Below are 26,190 nucleotides of genomic sequence, written 5' to 3'. Positions count from 1 at the left end.
TCTGTTCCAGTAATAGAGCTCCCGGCCCGGATGGTACCCCGATAGACTTTTTTATAGAACAGTCTGACTTATGGGGACCAGTGCTGACAAATGTTTTTTATGCAGTTGCCATTGTGGGCCCACCATATTCATGGCTGCAATCCATTTCAGACCCTATAAACAAGAAAGGAGACAAATCTGAGGCAAACAATAATAGGTCAATTTCACTCCATACTTATGGGTCGAGTTTTATTAAATAGATTAAAGGAGTGGGCCACCTGTAACAATGTTTTTTATTCCGGTACAATATAATTTTAAAAAGGGGAAAGAAACCCAGGATCAATGCCTCAACCTAAGTTCATTAATTGCTAAGTATACTCAAGTAAAGCAAGGTAAAAGCTATACTTGGCATTTATAAACTTATCTGCAGCATTCAACTGCGATGCTCATCACCATTTGTGGGGGATAATGGAAGAAATGGGCATAGATAAGGCCATTATCTTTTTTATCAGGCAGCTTTATTCCTCAGCCTCGGCCTGTGTCCGGGAAGCAGGGGGAGTGTACTAGGTCATTCCCAATTAAGAGGGGAGTTCACCAGGGTTGTGTACTCACCCCATTTATTTTTTCCATCTATACTTATGGGGTGGAAACACCCCTGTTGAACTCAGTGCAGGAAGTCCCAAGAATCAATAATGTGCGAACCCCAATTCTCCTTTATGCAGACAATGCAGTGTTAATCGCCTGCACAGGCCTAGCCTTTACAGACTATAGAAGTTTATGCGAGTTACATGAGCAGCTTGGATCTAAAAATTAATCAGGTGAAGTCATTTATTTTAATTGCTGGTTGTAAATCTAGGAAGGTTCCAAACTTTTATATAGCTGGTCAGAAAATAGCCCATACTGATACTTTTTCTTATCTGGGAATAACTTTTGACAGTCAATTAACCTGGTCCAATATGATCGCTAATAAGGGTTTATCAACGGAAAAAAGTATTTGCGCCCTACATTCATTTATAAAGAAATTGGGCGCAAAACCCCTTGAAATGGTCAAAAAAGTTTCTATTGCCAAATCGGTTTCTGTAGCAACCTATGGGGCAGGCATTTGGGGATTTTCAAACTCTTCAACTCTCCAGACTACAGAGGACACTTTTTGGGAAAAAATGGTCGGTCTTCCCCTAAGTTGCTCTAATTTTATTTGTTATGCAGAGTTGGACATTCCTTACATCAATGGCATAATTAGTGTGGATCTAATCACACTATGGCATCCTATTTGGAGAAGACAGTCTGTCAATTTTATTCAGAGGCTAATAGAAGCCTGTCTCTGTCTTGAATACGGCCATAGGATTCCTTGGCTAACATACATTAAAAAAGCCTTTCTTCTCTTGGTTTAGAGCATTTATTTAGCTCTCCATCTAATTGCTCTACTTTCTCAAAAATGGCAATTACGACTCAATTCCTCAAACAAGGGGCAAATGAGAGCGCTAATTCCAATTGCATAAAAGTGTCTGTAAAATCATACCTGGAAGGTTCGATTGACCAGGAAGGCATTGCCTCATACTTACTCACCGTGACAAATTGACTTCACAGATTCATCTTAGTAGGGTTTCTATTAAATTTGATTCCATGTAGGCCTATCCATCAGGAATCTACTCTATCCATGATCTTCCTCCTTGCCCGTGTGACGGTGTTTCTACTCAATCAAATTTGCACATCTTTTTCTTTGGCAATTTTTATGTAGAACACCGTAAGAGATTTAGTCGGCCACTTATGTGGGACTACAACTTTATGCAATGTCGCCCAGGAATGTATTTCTTACAATCACTGCTGAACAATCTTGTTTGTTATTCTGTGGCGTCCTTTTAGGTCTCGCCTGACCCAGCGCATGCGCTGGTCTGGCGAGACTTTTTGAGAGGGCTCCAAAAAGTGCTACCAGGCCAGCCTAGAGCTACAGTGCATGTGCACGGGCGCACGCGCCGCGCTTGACCGAGATTACTTTAACTTTCGCGGCCGCACGGCTGCTTGTTTGTTATGCTTTGAACAAATGTAACTACCATGCTACCCTTTGCCTTGCTTTCTGTAGTGGGCAAACTTGTTCTGAAGTACATAGCAGGGGTGTACAATATAATGTCTGTGTGTCAGTTAAGCTCCCTCCCCGCTCTCATTTCTTAACCCCTGTAACCTTGTATAATCTTTTTGCTTTTAGCAGTGGCCACTCCTTATACTAAACCTCCCCCTTCCCACGTGTCCAAGCATGTTTGCTGCTGCTCACAGGCATTGGTTCTCCCCATCTTCTGAGTCCATTCACCAGGACATTCACCTCCGACCCGGCCAAGTTTATCCGCTTTCTGCAATGTAGTTGTCCTCCAGTGGAGATTGTGCATGATCGCTTGCCCATCTATTGCTCTCTACTTGACCTCTTGATTTTACAGGTATTACGGGTGGTATTAGTTCAATTCCTCTGCAAGCCTCCTTGAAACTAATCATGCACCGAGGCAGTCATCGGGGGAAGATGATTCTGTTCCCTAATCAAAACAGTGGGAAAAACAGGCCACCAGCATCGTGCTCTTTGGAGCACAGCAAAGCGTGCATTACTGCAATTATGTCTGAATTGACAATTCACTCTCCTGGGTCTTTAAGGCTTGGCTGTGAATGTGGAAAGCAACAGACTACATGGAATCAAGAGGATGGTTTGCTGCCATACTAAAGGGTCAAAGTTTCGCTTAGGACAAGGAAACCCATCACACTAAACGGCCCAGGAGTTTACTAGAACTTTATTTTGAGTTCTAACTAAATGTTTCCTCAGAACCTGAGCATATTTTCAACCCCATGTTCTGTTTGCAGTGCATAATTCTCCCTGAAAGGAAAATAGTTGACTGGAAAACTACTTACCTCACGTAACCACACAGCCACTTACACCCACAAAACCACTCACACCCACTCCTAGACCCACAAAACCACTCACACACACTCCTAGACCCACAAAATCACTCACACCCATTCACACACTCGCGCACACAACCATGCACAGAACCACACACCTTACTCACAGACCCACCCACACACACACACCAACTTATACACCCACACAACCACTCACACCCACTCACAAACCCATACAGCTACTCACACAGCCACTCACAAAACCACGCACACAGCCACTCACACACCGATATAGCTACTCACACACCCAGGCACTGATACACTAATAACAAGCATTGGTATAGCCAATAGGTCTCGCCTCTGGGACCTTATAAGTGTTTTGCCATGCAACAGTTGTTGTTGCACCAAGGATATTGTGCTGCATAACTAAATACTTATAAGGTCCCAAAAGCGAGACCTATTGGCTATGCCAATGCTTGTTACTTCTTTCTTGGAAGACTAAGCGACAACATAACACTCATGTATGCATTTTTTGTTTTATCTCTGTTTTTAATTGATGTATTATGTCACTGTTTACATTTTGTATTATTTTACCCAGTATTTCTTATTATGACGGATGTTTTCTCTCATCTTGTACTTTATACTTTTATGATCTTATTTTATAAGACTCAAATAAAGTAATTGACTGCCTGCCTGACTGGGCGGCTCCCTGGTCACTGACCACAGCCCTCTATGTGCCTACAGGGCACCAAGGGAAGACATAGACACAGTTAAGTGAGTACAATGGGCTTTGGAGGGACTGAAAAAAAAGGCAAAACGCTCCTACCTCTTTGCACCCTCTATTTCACTTAGCAATAGCCCTAAAGTTCCACTGTTGTTGGATAGGGGCAAAGGAGAAGGCACATGTCCGTAACATCATAACCTAGTCTGACTTGTACACGGACAACCACTTTATCCCACCTTTTGAGTCCAGGACATCTCTGGTTCCCACCATGCTTGACACTCTACTGTACTACCAACTCAGAGCCACCTGCTGAACATTATACGTTCCCAGCCCCCCGCCCCCATCCCCATGTCCCTGCGTTAGAACACATGCTCACCACTGCCTCACCACGAACACTGATCACTGTCTTTATAACAGCATGGGTACCTCTGCACCACTCACAGTGCCCAGGGCGCACACAGCATGGGAAGCTGATACAGTCCCCCCCTCATAACTGTTACTCAATGGTCATTTTCTGCAGTCAGCTGCAGTCACTCTCTCCAAACTGCAGACTATGTTTAATTTATTTTAACTTCTTACACCACAGCTACTGCACTCCCTTACAGCTTGCCAAAATGGGTCTCAGTGACAACTCCAGATGCCTTTGATACTCCGTACCCTAGGCGTCCTTTATTCATTTTGCAATGGCATTGCCCGAAAGTGGCAGCTTTTTGGGTAGAAGTGTCCTCAACTATCCACACAGTCACGGGGCACCCAATTACTCACATCTCCTTGGAGGCCTGCTGGCATACGCTGCCTCACCACCGTGCTACTCCCCCTGGCCAAGCAAAGGGTGGCAATTCACTTGGGTTGTAAGGCCGCTCCCACTATAAAGTTATGGCTCCAGGACATGGTGTATTGTCAGAAGCAGCTATCTAATTTTTGGGAGTTGATGACTACCCGCTCCCGTCCCAAAGATATATAGGAACCTTTTCTCTTCTTCATGTGGCAAACGACCCCTTTAAATTCAGCATCGGGAAAGAACCGATCAGGAGTTAATCTTGACAATGAGGGTTTGCCCAGGTTCACCCCCTTGACATGTACTGGTCCCTGCTTGAGTAAGGCTGTGTCAACAGCTATAAGTACTTCTAGTCGAGTGGTACTGTCTGTCTATTGCTTCTGGGTTAGGTCCAAGGTTGCAGTCCTCACCTGGTTTCTTTGTATGTTTTTTGGGTCTTTTCTTCTGGTTTACTATGTGGCGAATGTGACACGCATATGCTTATTGTCATTATCATGTTATTATTAATGCTATGGCTTTCCCTTTTCATTCCCCACCTTCACCCTGCTCCTCCCCTGCTCTGGTCTCTCTCCTTCCTAGCACTGTTTTTTTGTTGTTGTTGTATTGACTTACGTATATAAATCCCAATAAAAAATAATTTAAAAAAAACACACCCAAACACATCTGGAGGAGCTTGAATTGTTTGCACTGGCAGGCTTGGAGAGCTGCAGACTAAAGTCAAAGAGCTGTTCATACAGTGCTTTGTGAGTGAGATACGACTCAAAGAAGAAGTAAAAGCAGTGGCAGACAGTAATTTTAGTAGGGAGGGGGCAGAAGGGACACACATGCACACCTACACACTCACAGCCCTGCATACACACACACATCCATTAACAACACTCATTACCAAATATTCATACATACGTGCACGAACCCACCTAACATTAATTAAAAAAAGAAAAATCACACTTACCTGCAGCTCTCCCTCGAAGGTCCCAGGAGGCTTGGGAAGGCAAGGCAGCAGTCCCAACATCATCACAGTGATGGGATGGGGTTGGTGAGACTGCTGACCCCACCCCACTGTGTGACGAAGTGTCACAGATTGACACTCGACCCTTGGGGCTTCAGGGCTTAAAACTGAAGCACCCAGGTGCGAGGCAATGACTTACGCTTCCTCTCGTCACGAGGGGAAGGGCCTCGAGGCTGTTTGCTGAGCTGAGGAGGTCACACCCACAGGAGCTGTGACATCCTCAGCCCAGCAAAGTTCAGCTCTGGCAGCCAGGAGCCTGAGCATTTAGCGCATGTCTAGCTCCTGGTTGCCTGACCTGAATATGAAAAGTATCCCTCAGGCCGACCTTTCCCAGGGCCGTTTCTAGGTGTTTTGCCGCCCTATGCGAGAATTGAAAAATGCCACCCCCTCCCTTTTACTACCATCACTCTCTCTCCCTTGCATTAGAAAATTGTAACAACATTATTACCAAAAATGTTAAGAAGCCACCGGCTGTCTATGCTATAAAGCAGTCTAGGTTCTATATACCCCGCATTACTTCTCCTTTGATTTAAATGCGAGCTTTATAACAATCACTGCAAAAAAAGCATGTCTTTTTTGGAAAACATAGTTGTTGTCTATTTTAGGGGTTTGACACCTCAACAAACACTGATAAGCATAGATTTCAAAATATTGGAAAACACTGATAAAACACCACTGAATTTCACAACAAAATAAACACTGAAAACTGGACTGGCTGAGGGATGGCTCAGCTTGTACTCTGACTCTCAAACAGACTCTGCATTGCCTCTCCTCATGATTTTGTTGACCCCTCTCACCTCTTTCCCTCCGAGCAGAGGGGTGAACAGTCCCTGGTAGGGAGCCCCACAACTGCTCAGCATGAGACACCCAACAAGACATTCAGCGCCGGGAGTCTTAAAGGGGTCAGTGAAAAGTGAGAACATGTGAATTTACGAGAAGCAGAAAGAGTGTAGAGAGATGGGTAACAGATTAGAGGGAGGGTTCAATAGAGAGGTAGGATGAGAACCAGTCCATGGCTGGCCCTGTGATCCCAAGGGTCACAGAGGTGTGGATGATGAGCCCAGTGGAGGGGGGATGTCCAAGGGGGAGGTGATGATGGTCAGCAGTAGGGAGGAAACACTAGAGGGAATGATGGAGAGTGACCAGGCTGTGAGAGGAGAAGCGAAAAATGAGTCAGTTAAAGATGAGGCTGCGGAGACCAGGGGTGGGGGGCAGGCTTTATTTGGCGGGACAAGAGGGGTCTGTAAGTAAAGCCCTGCGTTGGGTCGCTGGTAAAAGTGGAACACTCAAAGGGAGGTTCATAGAGAAAGAGTGACTGACCCGCTCGAGGACTGACAGGATCGACTGGCGCACAGGCTGGATTTGTATGGCAGGCAAAACAGCATTTTGCCTGCTTGGCTGCTCCCCATACAGTGATAAAAAGGCCTTTTCCTGGCGTTTTTTTGTTGTTGTAAATTGCTAGAGCCTTTAGGTGGCGCCTTAAAGCCTTACCTCGCGTTATGGAAGCGCTGGCCCTGCTGACTGGTGAACATGTTGAAGAGGGCGCGTCCGGTCCAGGGGAGCAGGGTGGACAGGACTGTGGAACTTTTAACTGAGGTGTAGATGCTTAGAGTCTGGGGCAGTGAGGCAGGAAGGTTACCTCTCAGAAGAACGGATGGTCCTAGAAGTGGGCAGGCACCTTGGGGTCAGCATAGGGTGCGAGCACAGAGGTCCGACTCCGATGGGGTCGAGAGCGAAATCAGAAGTCGCATATTTATAGCGGCGCGCACGGCGTGACGCCCCTCCCCCGTGGCGTCGAACGTCACGTCGAATTGTAGAAGGTGCTACCCAATGCACTTTCGAGGTTGAAGGCCTTTCAAGGGGTTTCCCAAACTCATGTTTTTTGCCGCCCTCCCCCTTTTGCCGCCCTAGGTGGCCGCCTAGTCTTGACCAATGGTAGAAACGGCCCTGACCTTTCCTCAGCCTGACAGACACTGTTCTTAGGGACAAAAGGTGAGAGGGCGTAGCCCCTCAGACCCAATGGCCTGGCCATGGCTGAGTAAAAGTTAGAAAGACGTCGAGGAACACAGCACATTCAGTAAGACCTGTTCATTCCACATCTGCAGTTCGCAGCATCATGTCTGCGACACAACATGGCGGTGAAGAATGAGAGTAGGGTGTCTGATGTATTCACTAGATATGACGTGTATTTAGTGACATACAACCTGTCACTTCCAGTTGTGTGTTTGGAAGATGCTCGTATGAAGTGAAGATGATAATACAGCAGCAACCACACACCAGGGAGGGCAGGACAATCAACACGAAGGAATGGAAATCTTCAAAACTGCAAAATGTGACTTGACGAGCAATTTGGGATGTTCATTGTGTGAAGTTATAAGAATACACGATGTAGGATTGTTGGTAATTGTTTGACACCTTGAAGAACACAAATTCGCGAGGCCGTATATTAGGACTGTGTGAATCTTAAAAGCAACCATATCTGCAACATCTTTCCTACCACTAAATCCGTTTTTTGAGTGAAACGTATTCACTGCTGGAGACTGGAGACAGAGGTTCTGCCAGTAGCCACCAGAGGGCGCGCCTCCCATGCTGCTGAAATCCTGAGCACAGTTTAAGAACAGGAGAAGGGTTTCCTCCTCCGGATCAACAGCGGCAGAGACAGCACCAGCAGCGGATGCTGACATCACTGCCGGCCTCTCACTGCTCGCAGCCCGTGCAGTTATCTTCAGGCCCTCGCAGCCGGCCCGCCCCTCCACCCTCTCTCCCCCCTGCGCCGCCAAAGGCCCCAAATCTGCATCAGCCCCAGGAGGAGGGAAGAGCTGGAAATGTCTACACAGGTAGGAGATTGTCAGTACCATACGCTGTATGTTTTTTTGGGAAATAGAGTGAATAATCCTGGAGGAAATCGCTGCGAGATGCCGGGCTGAGCTGGGGTCTTATATCCAGGGACCTCTGGGGGGTGGTGGTCGTGCGGGCCCTAGAGGTGTTTGTGATTATCCAGGGATTTAAGTGGGGGCGTGGCTTGAAAAACACTTAAGCTAAAAATGTGTGCTTATTATAGTGTGCCGCCCGACTGGTATTTTGCTGTTTCTGTCGTTGCATCCAGATATATGATACAAGTAACATCATACCTACAACAAGTCAGGACTATTGGCTTTCTCAATGGTTGTTAGTTGCATAAGATAAATGAGCAGCAACTATGGCTTGTATTAATATTGAAAAAGCTTTCACTTAAAGCCCTGGTGACACCACGACAATGTTGCTGCTCCTGAGTTTCAAAAACAGAAGGGAAATCCAGAGAGTAAAGGACTTCCTTAAAGGATTTCCCTTCCCCTATAATGCTCGAAAAAACACGGACCGTCTGTGCCAGGGCACAAAACGGTGCCCCATACAGGCCTGCTTAAAAAAAACTGCCGGTACTCCGACCCGGTGAGACCGTCCACTTAAAGCCCTGTGAGTATCATTTGGGTTGATCTGTGTGCACTTCGTCTTACTGCACTATGAGGAATCTGTCCACTGCATTGCAATTTATTGCACTGTGAGTAATCTGCATAGCTGCCAAGGTTTCAGATTGCTATGTGGGGTATTTTCATAATTTCAGTGCAATTACGAGTGATATTTCAAGGACTATAAGTGTCACTTTCTTGCGATCAAATCAAGCAATGAAGACGAGGGAAATATAAATAGAAATGTACCCACTGGAGCAACGAGAAACTCCAAGAAGATTTTAAAACCGCAGCAAAGCATCAGAAATTGAAGAGCACTTAGGTGGGAATGTGCAAGGCGCTCTGCCTCTAAGGAGGTCATGGCACTGACCCCTGGCATCTCCAGCAATTCCTGAGTTCTGAGGCGCTCCCTCTATCCTATTATGCCTCTCACCCTCCTAAGGGTACACCCAGGCTGCAGACTCACATATAGAACACAAGTAGGGTCATGCTACATGTGTGAATGTGCTCTGTTTCTTAAACATACCACTTCCAACCAGGACCTCTAGCCCTCCTTGGATTCTATGGCGCTCTCTCTGCCCTACTGTGCCTCTCGCACCCCTTTAGGGGACACCCAGGCTGCAGGCACAGAGAGCACGTGAGGGATCAGCTGCCTACATTTAAAATTAAGAGTCAGTCAACACAGCTGAATCGTCAACACCGCCACACACACACACACAGGCATTGATTGGGCAAGAAGTAGCACTAAGCAACTGAGACACACAGGTCACTGACAGCCGGCAGCAGTATTAAAAAAATTATCCCTCCGCTCACTGACACCAAAAATAATGATATCACCAGCGCGGCCACATTAAAACAAGTTAGTAAATGCTGTGCAACTTAACTTATGTCACGAGCATGCGTGCTCGCTCCTCCCCAGGACTACTGAAAAGTAAAGTATAACTAACACTGCAGCCAGACAGATTACGATGGGAATATAGAAAGCGAGGGGCACAGGTTGTGACTGGTTTAAATACTGAGCTGAATTAAGCTCATTTCTGTGCTCCTTAGTGATGGCTTGAGCGTGGGGTCACGTGAGGATAGCGCAGTGCTAAGAAAAGAGATCTCTGAAGAGCTCAGAGCGTGGCAAGAGTAGAGCCTGAGTGGGGGCCTTACTATGTCGCCTGATGGAGCAGCACATTCTGTGCTCACCGTAAACCACGGCTGCTGGTGTTCACAGGGCGGGGCCGAAGATGAGTGAGCCCTTGGACTCTGAGGCCCTGCGTCTTCTCAAGACAAGAGGTGGCACGGGCACGCAGTGAGTATGTGAGAGAGATATGTATGGGCAGGGAGGCAGCGTGACTGGCGTCTGGGTCTCTCTGCAGCAGGGTGCCAGGCAAGCTTCGCCCGCGGTCCACCCCCGCTGCAAACACCCTGAACTTTATCACCTCTGGGCACTTGGTACTGCTCAAATACTAAGGGCTAGCTGCCATCTGAGTGGACCCACACTGTGTATAGAGCTAGTCCAAATATGCAGCAAGGTTTTTATGCCAAAAACGAAGATTCCTTGTTTCCATACGGATTTAGCAGATTTATTTTGCTCCACATTTTTAAATGTGTGTAACCCGCCTGTCGACTATATCGGCCTAAATTTCCAGGTACAAACAAGATAAGCAGAAGAAACAGAAAAGGATCGGTACATTTTTTCTTTTCTTTAGAATGACGTTCACCTTAGTCCAAGCAGCTGACTGTCCCTGTTGTGAGTTCGGTCTTCCTGGCTGCCGCTGAATGAACCTTACTGTGAGTGTGACGGACGACTCCCACGAGGTCCACTGCACTCCCCCCCCCCCCCCCCCCGCCCCCCCCTCAGCCGGGCTCAGCAATATTGAATTCACAGCGGGCGGCAGCCATCATAAGCTCCACAGCGCGGGCTGCCATGCCCTAGGAGCACTCCACAACAGACAGCAGCACTGAAACAAGCCAGCTCTAGCCGCCGCTTACCAGTGAGGCCCCATGGCACCGACCTTCCCCCTCAGGCTTCCTGTGTCACTCTAGTAGGAGGTGAAATCCCCTGCGGCGCACCGGCCAATTGTATCAAACAACCTGACTGGGCCCAGCCCTAAGTCAGGTTGTCTGAATCAGAGCCGTGTGGTGCCGCAGAATCATCACATTAAGATGCATTGTAGCACGGTGAGAATGCCAGCGGCGCCTTAGCTCTGCTGGAAGCCCCCTAGCCTGCGGGAGCAGCGCTCATACGGCACAGGCAGGGCGCGGTCACCTACCACACACAGTGCCTTCCACAGCGCTTCACAGTGACAGCTGACATAACTTCAGAAATGCGTGACAATGCATTTCAGTGCGGTGATGCGGAGCACCACACTGAAATGCGTTAGTCTAACGCCTGATGCGTGATACTTGGCAGTACTGAATCTGTGGCACTAAACTGCATATTACTGCATTTGAGGAATCTGTGCACACTGCACTGCATCGTACTGCATTAATATGTAAGATATATGTGCAACTGCACTGCATCTTACTGCACTTTGAGATGTGTGTGCACACTGCGCTGCTTTTTACTACACTAGGAAAAATGTTAGGAAAAATGTGTGCACAGTGCACTGCATCTTACTGCACTAAGAGAAATCTGTGCACGCTGCCCTGCATCTTACTGCACTATGAGGAATCTGTCCACTGCATTGCATCTTATTGCACTGTGGTGACTCTATGGCACTCCACCAATCTTACTGCACTTTGAAAATCTGTGCACACTGCTCTGCATCGTACTACACTATTAAGAATATGTGCAACTGCACTGCATTTTACTGCACTTTGAGAAATGTGTGCACACTGCACTGCTGCTTGCTACACTAGGAGAAATGCATGCACAATGCACGGCAACTTAGTGCAGTAAGAGAAATCTGTACACGCTGCTCTGCGTCTTACTACACTATTAGGAATCTGCGCACTGCACCTTACTGTACCATGAGGAATCTGCACTGCGTTGTACTGCACTATGACAAATCTGTGCGCGCTGCACAGTATCTTATTGCACTATGAGGAGTCTGCACTGCATCTTACTACACTATAAGAATTCTGTGCCACTGCAATGAGGAATCTGTGCACACTACTGCTTTTTACTACACTTTGTGGGACATTAACAGAGGTGGAAGTCTGTGAAAATGGCATTGCTTTGTGAGAAATGTGTGCACTGCTTTCTACTATTTATTTATATAAAGTTTTATATAGCGCCGACGTGACCCAAGCGGGTATCGGAGCGCTTTACAGATGATCGAGGTACAAACCGAGTTGCAAGTAAAAAACAACAACAGTGAGAAGCAAGATACTGGAAAAGACAGAGGAGCAATAAAATATGCCAATGCTAAAGGAAATAGAAGACCATATAAGTACAACAGACAAAGGGGTTGAGCACAAACCAAAGTCACAGACATAGTCAAAAGCATAAGACCCCTGGCGAAAAAAACAAAATTTTTTAAAAAAAACTATGAAGTAGTGTTAATCAGGACGAGGCAGTCCGTGTAGAAGGAGAAAAGCCCACCAGTAGTGAAACTAACCGCATCAAACAGGGGCGTTCATCCATAGAGCTTTCACTTCTTTTTTAAAGATGCTGTAGAGGGAGTCAGTCTGATGTGCGGTGGCAGGGAGTTCCTGATTCTTGGGGGCGATACCCGAGAACGGGCAATTATAAGTTTTCTTTTTCTGGAATTTTTGAGGTTTCAGCAGCAGAGTGCTGGAACTGCTAGAAGATCGGCTCCCACCAGAAAGCTCCAGTTTTTGGGCTAGGTACAGAGGGGTGTTAAAGTGAAGGGCCTTCGTAGTCATGCACGCAATCTTAAGATGAATCCTAGCCTCCAAAGGCAGCCTGTGTAAGGATTTCAGTACCAGTGTGATGTGGCTATTTCTTCTGGAACCTGTGATGAGCCTTGCCGCTGAATTCAGGGAAGCCCTGAGCAGAGCCAAATTGTAGCTGGGTAGCCCACAGAGTGTTGCTCAGCCCTAATCGAGCCTGGGAATTACTAGAGCCTGCTAATCTCTGTGAACTGTTTTTCAGAGAAAATCTGTGTATTGCACTGGTCTTTTAGGTCTCGGCTCGAAGGCTGCGCTTGCGCAGTCTCGATCCGAGATTTAATGACTTGGAGAAGAGGGGCTTGAACCCGCCCCTCTTCTCCATTGGCTGGCCTCTTGAATGCTGGCCAGCCATTGGAGAAGAGGTCCCGTCACTCCGATCAGGCCCCGTCCTTTTCGGATCGGGGGGCGTGTTTTTTGCAGAAAGTCTAATTATCTCCTCCAGCCAATGGCAAGAGGAGATAACAGCAAAACACGCCCCCGAATCCGAAAAGGACGCTGCCTTTCTCCGAGGCATTTCTGCTCAGCCTCGGAGAAAGGCGGTGGTGTTCATGGCGTCCTCTCCCCCTTATTAAAATGATATCACGATGCAATTAAACTTTAAACTTGTGGCTGTTCTCTTGATGTGCCCTTTTACGGGAAATATGAATTCTCTCTTTGATGCCTGTCGTGTGTTTGAATGATGCTGAATTTCCTTTCCATTCATTGAAAACTTTTAACTATGTCGCAATTGTAAATTGTGTCCAATGAATAAAGAGCGTGCAAATATTTTGCTGGGGCGGTCTTCGAGAGCACAAACGTGCAACGAAAACAGACGCCACGCAGCTGGTCTGGAAGCTATGGAATCAGCAAAATAATAATTTGGGTCCACTTTTGGGCCCCAGACGCCGCCATCGTATACAATTAATAATACTGTACACTAAGTTATAAACTAGCTAAACATGGCGCTGTCATTTTGAAGTAAATATAATACATCTAAATATTAAAGTGTTATGCGATTATTTAAAAAATACTCTCCTATTTCCATAGCCTCAATTGACGTTTCTCTGTAAATGTAATCATATAACAAGCGTTCCAAGATGGCTACCTCGCTTTCTTATGTCTGGGCCGGGCCTCGTCTCACCGTGTCTTTTGGAGAACTCCTACTGGCTAAAGCGAGGCACGCAGGTTGTCAGGGTAATACGACTTACAGCATGAACTGTCTCATTTCTTGCATGGCCAAGCAGAGCACTTGCTCTAGTGGTTGATACAGAGTTACGGGTACCGGGAAGGTCCAAACGTAGCAAGTGTAACCCGTAAGAGGTGGAGCCCGATCAGCGCTTTCTTAAGGTAAGTCCAGGAGAGGAAACGCGCCTGGCGGTTTTTAAACTGCTGTTAGGCAATACAGAGGATGGAGTCCACAATATACGTTAGAAAAAAGTCTTTGCTCGGGAGGCCGAATGCGCCAAAATGGGGGGAGACATGCTAACAACCGAAGTTTCACTTAATTCTTATGTATGATTGCATGCATATGGAGTTCAGTTTTGTCATTGACTCATTGTAGAAGTATTATATATTTTGTTTGCTGTTGGTTTGATTATTTTGCGCAGGTTATGTCTCTCGGGCACTCAAACAGGTAAGCGAGACTGCGAAAACCATAATTTTGCCTCCAGAACGTTTTGGGGGATTTATAAAATTAATAAAAAAATTAACATCTTCACAGGTTGTAGGTTTGCCCGAATGCTTCGATTTCTGGCTCTCTGTATTGAGTGACTCGACATCTAACAAATTAATCAAAGAGTGAGAAGGAAGACTGAATGAATGAATGAATGAAAAATTTCTGAAGGGGATAGGTACTCCACGAAATGTCACGGGGCTAAATCTGCAGACGCACTCCCATAGACGCCCCACTTGTGAGAGGAGGAAAAGTTGATTTTTAGGGCTTTTCTGAAGATTAAGTCTTGAGAATTAACCCGGACTGACAGCGGAAGCTGATTCCGTTATTTGCTGGTCGAACCGAAAAAGAGAGCCCAGCCCACCATTGCTAACCCTGCGGAATCTCGGTACTGCGGCAAGCTGTGTGAGGCAGATCGAAGAGTTCTAATAATGTACAGTCCTGTCAGTCAGATAGTGCAAGCCGCGCATATAAAATATCCGATGAGTAAGAGCCTTGAAAGTAATGATTTTCTTGATAAGGAGCCAATGTAGCGCCTGTAGGGGATAAGATTTACTCCCTCTTGGAAATGCCCAAGATGAGGGGGCAGGTGTATTCTATACCACTTGGATGTTTCTGATGCAACTTTCTGGTTGGCCTGGGTTTAAGATGCTAACATAATCCAATGTAGCTGTTATGAGTTCATGCACAACCTCCTTTGAGCCTCCTGAGGAAGGAGGGCGAGAAACCGTCTGATAGAGGTGAGCAAGGTAAAGCAGGTTCCAGTGAGACAGAATCTGAGGTTGGAGAGAGAGCTTGTCATCAAGTTTTACTCCAAGGTTCTTAGTGACTGAAGTATGTATAGGGAGTGGGAAGGCCTCTCGGCCATTCAGTATTTATCCAGTGTTCTCTAACTTTTTCAAATAGGATGATCTCAGGTTTTTTTTCTGAACTGTATTGCAGATATCTCTCACACAGCTATTGAAGTCGATCCTTCAGGCAGGAGTTAAAGGTGGTAGTCATGTTTGTGATAGAGGATCAAAATTAAGGAACAACTGTCATTACCACATGAAATGGTCCCCAACCCATAGGGTTCAATGTGTTTAGCTAATGGTGGACATCTAGATATTGAATAATTGTAGTGAATTTCTTCTAAGGAAAGAGCCCTGTGGCACCCCAACAGCTAGTTGCTTGCTGTGCGAAGTATGGGTAGCAAGCTAGATCTCTTGCTCTCGCCCTTCCAAGAAAGATTCAAGCCAAAGCTACCCCGAACAGGGGCATAATTTCCACTGGTGCAGCAGGAGCAGTGACACCGGGACACAGGCCAGAGTAGCTCATTGCACTCGGAATATTGCTGTGTTTCCCAGTTCACACATCAGTCGATGGCGCGTTTCCTTACTTCGACTAGGGCCCATGACAAGCTGTCAACCCACTGATCCCAAACCCACTCTCTCCACCATCAGAGCTTTGGTCTGTCATAGACAGTTGTTAATTCCAAGCTGTTTGCGATTATCTTCCAGTACACAGTGCTGAATGTGGCACCCACTTCAGGGCTTTAAGAGTGCCGGGTCTTGCCGGTGCTAAGCACCGGTGCTTCTTCAAAGCAGTTGCAGAGACGGGTCCCTATCGGGTTCTGCATTTCTGCCCTCACCCTCAGGGTGGGAAATAAAATCTTAACTCTGCATCAGTACCAATGCTCAAAGACTTTGATGTAACTTCAAAGAGACTCGTTTTAGTTCTTTCACAGTCTCATCATTTTAAAAACTGAAACATTTTCAATATTATATACAACACAACCATAGTCTTTGCCTATTTATTTTATGCAACTAACAACCATTGATAAAGCTGATAGCCCTGGCTTGTTGTAGGTGTAATGTTACTTGTTGTATTATATATCTGGATTCAAAAATTCAAACATATGCAAAAAAAAGCTAATGCCAATAGAAATGACAATGCCATTTATTTAGGGATACAAAAATGATAAAAAAAATAATGAACAATACCAATAGCTCTACCTATAATATTGCAGAGACCATTGCATTGTAAATGCTTGTCCTATGATGGCTGTTGACAGGAAAGGATATGTGTGCACACTGCACTGCTTTCTACTACATTATGAGGAGGATTTTAAATGAAAGATGATATCTGTGTAGACTCGTCTACCTTTTACTATTCTGCCAAAGGTGCTTAGAGTACATATGTAGTGTGTATCCTGAATTACTTTTTACTACTCTTCGAGGGGTTGTTAAAAAAGAGAAATTCTGCCCGCACTGCTTTTTATTCTTCACTGTGAAATATCCATCCATACTGCACTGCCTTTTACTACACTATATGACTATGCGTGGTATTTTCAGAAGAGATTTTCTGTTCACATTGCATTGTTTTTTACGGCATTACAAGGGGCGTTTGCAGGAAAGGAAATCTGTCCACTGCACTATTTTTTTTAACTGCACTAGAAGCGGTGTTTGCATCTAAGAGGGAGGAAACCTATTTTACAGCGGAATGAGGATTGGTTAGAAAAGCGTTAATCTGTGTACTTTGCACTGCTGATTACTACATTACAAGAGGCATTTACTGAAAAGGACATTTGCGCCTAGCTACTTTTAACTGAACTTTAAGCAGCTTTTAAAGCTACAGAAAGAAATCTATTTTACTATAACAAGAGGGGTGTATACAAAAAGAGTACATCTGTACACTCTGCACTGCTGTTTCCTGACACTATGAGGTGCCTTTACAGAGAGTACCTGTAAACACTGCACTGCTTTTACCTGTACTGTTACGGGCAGTAATGATGTTTACTTCCACTAAGAGAAGTGTTTAGAGTAGAGAGTATCTGTACACTGCTTTTTACTCACAAGACAAGGAGCACTTTCTGTGGAATCCTTTAAGAATTGCACCAATTATTACTGACTCTGTGAGGGGGCTTATTTAAACAAGAATCTGTGTACATTGCACTGCATTTTACTCACTAAGTAGTTCTAACAGAAGACAACATTTCTACTCTGCACTACTTTTTACTGTGCTTCAGTTTGAGGTGGCATTTGCAGAAGAAATCATCTTTCCACCTGGCACTGCTTTTTACTGTGACAGCGGAAGAGAAGTTAGAACATGAATAATCTCAGTTATATTATAGATTTGTTCCATTATCCAGTCTTTCTGTTACACAGACCTACATCTCCCTATAATCAAATTCCTAGCTTCTGGAGATTCACTTTGTATATTTTTCTTATATAACACTAGGCTCTTTCACTATAATCCTACCAAAGGTGCTGATTGCTTCGTTGGGTGTCACACAGAACCTTGTTTCTCTAGCAAATGTATGAGGGGAAAAGGAAATTGGATTAGTCCTTACATAAGGGTGAGTCCTTGTATATGTGGCCTGCTTCAGAAAGCAACCTCTGGTAGTATACCAGAGGAACTCCCTTGTTGTTTACTAGATGTCTCCTGTAGCCTGCTCCATCCCATTTGCCTCCACGTCAGAGCAGAAAGCCTGGCAGAGATGAGCCAAAAATATCCTGTTTTCTTGTTGCGACTGCTCCCAATTACAAAAAAAGCTGCCTTGCTGATTGGAGACTGGTTGAAAGACATATTCAAGAAAGGTCTTCTGGTTTAGCTTATTGTAGAATCCTGCTTGTTTCACTGAGGTGACGACGGAAGAGTGTGTGACAGACATATTTTCACAGAAGAGCTCAGATCAGGAATTTCAGTGCTTGGTATCCAGAGAATCCATTTGGACCTTGAGCAATGTCATCCTTCTTTTACTTGTGTATTATATAGCTGCCCATTGAACTAATGCCAAGTCTCACATAATACCCATCACAATAGAGTCCTTAAGACCAACAGTCTAAAGTAGCAGAAATTTGTTGTCTTAAACTATGTAAATATACCATGACTTGGTGTGAATCCATTCTGTACCTTTAATTTACAGAGCTAGCCTCGGGACTTTATATTACATTGTTTGCATCTGAGTACCTGACCTGTGTTATTGCATTGTTTGCATCAGATTCTCCTACTACCTGGCCTGTGTTATTGCATTGTGTGCTCTGCATTCATTATGCTATTATCCTAGTAGGTGCAGCTGTTCTAACATGCTACCTTTAATCCTGATAAAGTGCATCTTACTGCAACAATACTGCACAGTTCTTACAGTAGTAGTCTAGTACCTATTTATGTAGTAACAGACAGCACAGCATGTCTACCAGAGATGTGTAAGGTCAGAAACAGTACATAGTTAAGTAGGTATGATGGAAACAAACTGTTGAATAAGGTTTTGAATGAAGATACTGCTGTGCTAGCCAGAAAAACATCTATGTTGAAACAACAGCAGTAAGACAATTGTACGTGGAATGATAACATGGTAGATTTATATACAGTTTTGTGCAGTGCGTGTCATTGTTCTTTTCTTCCAGTCTCATGGGGTGGTTTTGCAATGTAATGTTGAGCACACCGAGTGTGGAGCTTCCACAAATCTCAGACACAGGCAATTCCAAGGATGGTAATATTAGAGATTGAAAGATTTGAGTTTGGATGCTGGTAGATGGTTTCAAAGATTGAAGTCTAGATTGGATTACCACATTCTGTAAAATAGATTGGTAATCTGTGGAGGGTGTGTAGTTGGTCCGTGTTTTGGCATGGCTGTCCAGGGGTTTAAGAAAATGTCAACCAATTTGTGGAGGGCCTTTTTTGAGTGAGAACTGCCCAACATCATGCAACACAATATGAGGGTGTGTATCTGGGCTAGAATCTGATAGCAAAATAGAGCACCTTGTCCAAAGAGGATAGATGTTAGCAGGGATTACTGTCTTCAGCTACAACGGATAGTTGTTGAAAAGCTTTCTGCAATGTGCTGTTACAGGTAGGACCTTTATTCTCTAGTTGCCATTTCGCAGGATCTATTAAGATACACTGGTTGAATTGTACCTTGGAGCAGTACTTGTAGCTTCAACTCCCAGAGTCTTGTAGTAAATAGTGGATGCGGTAGGACTGTCTCAATGTTCCACAGTGCTCAGAAAAAACAGATTTCCCTTCATCTCACAGCTTGAGCTCTGTGGCCTGACCTGTTGAATTCCAACGAAGAAGACGCCCTAGACCAGTTCTGCCTAACCATACCTTTGAACTGATCATTGAGGAAAGAAGCCTGTGCCTTGAAGAAAGATCTGCACAAGGCACAGCTGACAGAAGTACTGCCTGGAAGGGAGATTTGCACAAGGCACAGTTAACAGAAGTCCTTCATGACGGTGGCCTTAAATCAATGAGAGACCCACAAATAACAAAATCTTTCAAGTCCAGCAGGCCACACTGGATACAGTGTACACCAAAGAGCTGATTTAGATTTCACCGAATGGTTTATTCCGTCACAAAAGTGACAGATATCCGGGCCGCCTTAATAAAAGTGCATTATATCCTTGTAAAAAGGCAGCTGGGACATCTGTCTTGTTTTGAGGCAATAACTTGTCCAGCAAACTCTAAACCAGGCTCTTTGTCTGCAACAAGTGTTGTAGAAGGAACGAGAACCATGGCGTCTTGACTATCAGGCTTCTGCTAAACCCTGCAGAGTGAGTGTGATGACCTAAAGGACAGGAAATGAGGTAAACCTCCATATAAGAAATATGGCATGGTGGAAATGGTGCATCACCTGGGGACAACGAACACCTCCTCCCACTCTACTAAATGCCCATTCAGTCACAAGGTAGCATCCTGATCCCCAAACAGACAACATTAAGTCAGATACCATGTAAAGGTAGAAAAAGGGGGGGGGGGGGGAAAGATTGATATGCACACATCTGTTGTAGGGATATGTCCGGTAAATTATTGGTTGTGATGGATTCTCTATAAGGACTAAATGACTGATATCGTTGAATATTAAATTATATGAATCAATGTTTGTTTACCTTATCTGCATGTATTATGTAATGGGTGGGCATTACAGTGAACCCCTCTTTCTGTTTCACAAAAAAGCCCTAGAAGGAGCTGCATCTTACATACTTTTATGTACTTTATGAAGAACTAGACTTGCTTTTTTGAGTGGTCTTTTTGGGCCAGAACAAGGCCCTGTAAGCTGCATTAGTTTTAGGGAGATGGACAGATGTTGTTGCGATAGCAAACCTACCTCCACTCACAATAAAGCGCCAATCTTCCAGGTTAGAAGAAACCAGAAATGCTTGAACCAGGGGAGCTGTTGCAAGTGTCAAATATGACTTTTTGAACAGCAAGGTAAAGACCGGAGTTGTCATTTGAGCTGATCCTGTGTGAACAGGAAAGCATTGGGAAGTGTGAATGGAGTTACTTTTGTTATATGCTTGCTGAAGAGTTAACTTTGTTGTATTTTTTCTGAAGTTACCTTTATTATATACTTCCTGAAGAGTTACTGAATTAACAGCAGGCCATCCTGATCCCTCTTTTTTTCCACAATCAGTGTTTGTATAAATGGAAACTTGTCCATTCGTATCTGCCTAAAGCTGTACCTCTAGCATGTGGGTGCTATGTGAGCACCCTTTTTAACCAAGTTTCTCTGTGAACACTGGTAATGCGCCTCCTTTTCAGAAGTTGAAGTGATGTGATCAACAGAACTTTTAGTTAAATATCCATGTATGTTGAAATATTCCTTGCTACGTTTTAAAGACGGTAAAGAAGAGATGTCTTTGACAATCAGTTAAACATTATGAATTTGTATCCCATTATGTTTACATTTTAATAATTCTGAATATCTTTACATCCAACAGAAAAACCTTGAATGCATGAAATGATTATGAACAATTAAGCTAAGGCTGTAACTCTGCAAACATTGCAGAAATAATGAGCGCCAGTATTCAGGAAAACATCGATGCAGTCGGCGACAGAGGAACCTGCACATAAACTGACAGATCCATGAAAAAGCAGGCAAGGGCAGTTAATTGGATGTAACAGTTTGAGCTGCGCACCTCCACGCCACTAGACGAAGAAATGACCTCTAGAACATTTAGATAAGAAAACTGGCAAACCACCTCCTCTAAAAACGGGTTTCCAAAACCAGCCATGATCATGGGATTGGTATGATGTGGTTACCACAGTACTCTGCCTTCTAAAGCAATAACAGAGATCATTCAGTGCTCTAGGTGTATTGTTAACTGTTTCTGGCTAACCCACAGCAACCAGAGCAAAGCACAACAGTGTAGCCAGACAACTGAAGGGTAAAGATAAGAGGAGTTATGCGATCTACAATACAACGGACTGTCCCAATGTTCACTGGCCAGAAGTAAGATAAATCTTACATGCAAGCGTGCATAACCATAGTCCAATCTAATGGCACAATCACCTAAAGAAAAGTATAGATTGTATGAGTGTGGTAAGTTTGTATGAGTGTGGTAAGTATTTGGTGGCTATGGCACGTTATTGTTGAGTCAGAAAACAATCATGCAAAATACCACACACATACAGGGAGTGTGAGAATAACACAAGTGCTTTATCAGCCATGTTGGCCCTTCACGAAACACAGTCTTGGGATGTAGACCAATATATACCCTACCCACAGACAGAAACCAAAAAAGAAGAATCGCACACATGCAGCGAGAGCTATAGTTTGTCATCACTACTAAAACTTCATCAGCAAAGACACACAGAAGAAAAATCATTCAAGTGCATTGAATGTGCAAAGTTCTTTAGTCAGTCATCACCGCTCCAAAGCAATCAGCGAATCCACACAGGGGAAAAACCGGTCAAGTGCAGTGAATGTGAAAGTAGCTTAGGATATTCATCAAACCTACAAAGTCATCAGCGAACACACACAAAGGAAAAGCCATTTAAGTGCAGTGAGTGTGCGAAGACCTTTAGTCGATTAGCAAACCTACAAGTACATTATCAAACACATAATGGGGAAAAACCTTACAATTGCAATGAATGTGGAAGTAGTTTTAGTCGTTCCTCAACATTAAGGATTCATCATCGAACACACACAGGGGAAAAACCATTCAAGTGCCCTGAATGTGAAAAGTACTTTAGACAGTTATCGCAGCTACAAATACATCAGCGAACACATACAGGGGAAAAACCATTCAAGTGCAGTGAATGTGCAAAGAGCTTTAGTCAGTTCTCACACCTACAAAAACATCAGCAGACACACACCGGAGAAAAGCCCTTCAATTGCAGTGAATGTGGCGGTGCTTTTATTTACTCTTCATCATTAAGGATTCATCAGCGAACACACACAGGGGAAAAGCCATTTAAGTGCAGTGAATGTGCGAAGACCTTTAGTCAATTACCCAACCTACAAAGACATCAACAAACACACACTGGGGAAAAGCCCTACCATTGCAGTGAATGTGGCAAAGCTTTTATTGACTCTTCATCATTAAGGATTCATCAGCGAACACACACAGGGGAAAAGCCATTTAAGTGCAGTGAATGTTTGAAGAGCTTTAGTCGATTAGCAAACCTACAAGTACATTATCAAAGACATAATGGGGAAAAACCATACAATTGCAATGAATGTGGAAGTAGTTTTAGTTGTTCCTCAACATTAAAGAATCATCAGCGAACACACACCGGGGAAAAACCATTCAAGTGCAGTGAATGTGCAAAGTACTTTAGACGGTTATCGCATCTACAAATACATCAGCGAACACATACAGGGGAAAAACCATTCAAGTGCAGTGAATGTGCAAAGAGCTTTAGTCAGTTATCACACCTACAAAAACATCAGCAAAGACACACAGGGGAGAAGCCGTACCGTTGCATTGAATGTGGCAGTGCTTTTATTGATTCGTCGTCATTGAGGATTCATCAGCGAACACACACAGGGGAGAAGCCATTTAAGTGCAGTGAATGTATGAAGAGGTTTAGTCACTTACCAAACCTACAAAGACATCAGCAAACACACACAGGGGAAAAACCATTTAAGTGCAGTGAATGTGCAAAGAGCTTTAGTCAGTTATCACACCTACAAAAACATAAGCACACACACACCGGAGAAAAGCCATTCAAGTGCAGTGAATGTGTGAAGAGCTTTAGTCGTTTATCCAACCTACAAAGACATCAGCAAACACACACAGAGAAAAAAACATATTACAGTGAATGTAGCAAAGCTTTTATTGACTTTTCATCATTAAGGATTCATCAGCGAAAACACTCAGGGGAAAAGCCGTTCAAGTGCAGTGAATGTATGAAGAGCTTTATTTACCCTGGACACCTAAAAAAGCATCAGCAAACACACACACAGGAAAAGCCATTTAGATGCAGTGAATGTGTGAAGAGCTTTAGACACCAATCAGCCCTAAAGAAACATCAGCGCACACACACTAGGGAAATCCCCTACCATTGTCATGAATGTGGCAGTAGTTTTACTGACTCTTCAAGTAATCATCAGCGAACACACACAGGAAAAAAACCATTCGAGTGCAGTGAATGTGTGAAGAGCTTTAGCCAATCAGCACACCTAATAGAACATAAAAGAGCATCAAACAACATGCATGGGTAAAGCCATTCAATTGCACTGATTGTGTGAAGAGCTTTAGTCACTTATCAGGCCTACAAAGACATCAAGAAATACATACAGGGGTAAAAACATTCAGGTGCAGTGAATGTTTGAAGAGGTTTTGTTGATTATCAAAACTAGAAAGACATCAGTGGATGCACACAGGGCCTAACCCATACCATTGGGAAACATCGGTTACATCGCGGTGTTTACACCCCAATACCTTTAAAACACGGGTATTACAACGCAAGTCATTACAATGACTTGCTCTGGATGGCACTCTAACCTAAAGAATAGTATGATTTACTATTCCAACACCTTCCCTACTGTATGTAGACAGGAGTTGGAATAGTAAATCATACTATTCCTAAGTCCAGCGCCCTACAGCGCAAGTCGTTGTAACGACTTGCGTTGTAATGCCCGCGTTTTAAATGTATCGCGGTGTAAACACCGCAATGTAACGTCGCATATACCATACCATTACAATGAATATGGAAGTAGGCTTAGTGACTTGTCAACATTAAGGATTCATCAGCGATCACACACAGGAAAAGCCTTTCTGTTATGATCTCCAGTACTCCTAGCCCTGAGTAACCTAAATGCAGAATAGGTGTTCATATACCATACAACACATATGAGGAAAGAACATTCAGTTAGTTATTTATTTCTTAGTTTTCTATTTATTTTTTTTTGCATTTCTATTATATTGCACAAAGTAACAGTAAAATTCAGTGCACATGTTTGAAAATGTGAAAATCAGTTGTAAAATGCACAAGCTGGCTCCCAGGGTTTCACTCCTTACTCGTGATTAAGCTGCAAGTCAGCATGAACAGGAGGCAACTGTCACCGCACTAACGTCTCCGTATGTTTTTGGAAACACGTGGAACAGCTGACTATAAATAAGCCACCCTCTTGTAGAGCAGCGCTTGGCCTCTTCTTCTCTCCACATACCTGAGATCCAGCATCGTACTGCAGGCTGACAGTTTTCCAGGGTTATTCCTCGCAGAGCGCTACAATCAGTTTCCGCTTCCCTTCTTCCAGTTCCAGAGCTTTTCTTCCGGATCCAGAGCTTGAAGCAAAGAAAAGAAAAAATCAACAAACCATGAGTTATTGCTAAAGACACTCCCGAGTGCTCGTAGCAAGAGAGACAAAGTATTTGCTTTTGTGTTTTATTTCAACATATTTTTGGAGTTCATGAGCACGATGGAAATGTTTAAAGGAGCACTCTTATAAAAACACGCCACTTTGAGAAGAAAGGGAGAGATGAATCTCCTTTCTTGCATTTGATGACTTTGTTAAACACAAACATATTAATCCTTGCGATGTTACCTTTTGATTTGATGACTGTCTCTGAAAAACTCCTTAAAAATGTTGTGATCATTGCTGATTTCCTTTTGATCCTGAAAGAAACCTTGTATGTTTTTGTACAACAAGTACATTCAAGCTGATGTGAAGTTTCTGTTTAAGTTGTATAAGTAATAGAATAAGAATAATCATACATTGCCCACAGTTCTAATAAGAGTTTTCATGCTGTAAAGTTTCTCATTATTGTTTCGGTAAAACGATTATGCAAATTGATTCATATAATGTTCTACATTGAATGCGGTCTTCTGCTTTGTTCCTGCATATTCAAGAATAAAAGGCACAAACTTTGAAAGGCATGACCTTATCATTCATCATAAGTCATAAAACTTTATTGTGATGATGAAAACATTAAGGTGAAAAAGTCCTTCCTTTTTTTTTTTTTTATAGAAACCATTCACCCGAGCGTCATCCACCAGAAGTCCAGTTAGAGGGACGCCATGGCTTTTCTCTTTCATCCCAACCCCCTTCCCTTGGTGCTACTCCACAGCTCATTGTCTTTACCTATACGTTGTAGCTGGAATGGGTTTTAGGAGGTATCTGGTTCTAGCATCCCCCGAAGGGGAAAATTGGATTTTCATTTGACTTTACTTGCGAGAAGGCCAAGCCACAAAAACTCATCCCTTCTGGAGATATGGACCACGATTCCGAACATATTAATATTCAGGATATTGCCCAAGCTTTAGCAGCTGATTTATCAGCTAATCAATACGTAGCTCATATGTTGCAGTCATTGCAATTAGAAATGCGCAAATTATGTGCAGAAAATGAGGAAATACGTAGAAAATTGATACTTTAAACCCAGAGGGAAACCATGGGATATTCCACTTCCAAAAATAGAGAAAGCATCTTTTGGTTTTAGTACACGCACAAGCATGTTCCCTCTGCAAAGTAGTAGTAATCCTGTTAAATGAGTACAGGTAACTGTAACTATGCCCACCTCAGTACCCCTAGCCGTGCCTGAACGTTTTCTGGGTGATAGTTCAAAGTTTGCTATATTCCTTAGTCAGTGTCAGCTGCACTTTATATGTAAACCGCAATATTTTCCCACAGATTCGGCATAGTAGCGTTTGTACTATCATACCTTG

General features: G+C 43.9%; 1 protein-coding gene across 1 annotated transcript; it reads left to right on the top strand.

The window, feature by feature from the left end:
• The first annotated feature begins 8,031 nt into the window (after nucleotides 1-8,031).
• On the top strand, nucleotides 8,032-25,397 carry LOC146847656 (uncharacterized). Its single transcript, XM_085651782.1, has 2 exons — nucleotides 8,032-8,207; nucleotides 21,015-25,397. The coding sequence occupies exon 2, from the start codon at nucleotides 21,743-21,745 to the stop codon at nucleotides 23,741-23,743; it is 2,001 nt and encodes a 666-aa protein (XP_085507908.1). The 5' UTR covers nucleotides 8,032-8,207; nucleotides 21,015-21,742; the 3' UTR covers nucleotides 23,744-25,397.
• The last annotated feature ends 793 nt before the right edge of the window (nucleotides 25,398-26,190 follow it).

Source organism: Triturus cristatus, chromosome 4_1 (assembly GCF_964204655.1).
Source record: "Triturus cristatus chromosome 4_1, aTriCri1.1, whole genome shotgun sequence".
Classification (NCBI taxonomy): domain Eukaryota; kingdom Metazoa; phylum Chordata; class Amphibia; order Caudata; family Salamandridae; genus Triturus; species Triturus cristatus.
The sequence above is the reverse complement of the archived record's forward strand: the minus strand, read 5'-3'. Positions and strand labels throughout refer to the sequence as shown.

Bases quoted from the DNA above. Each gene is read 5' to 3' on its own strand.
- LOC146847656 (XM_085651782.1), top strand. From the start codon at position 21,743: ATGTTGGCCCTTCACGAAACACAGTCTTGGGATGTAGACCAATATATA.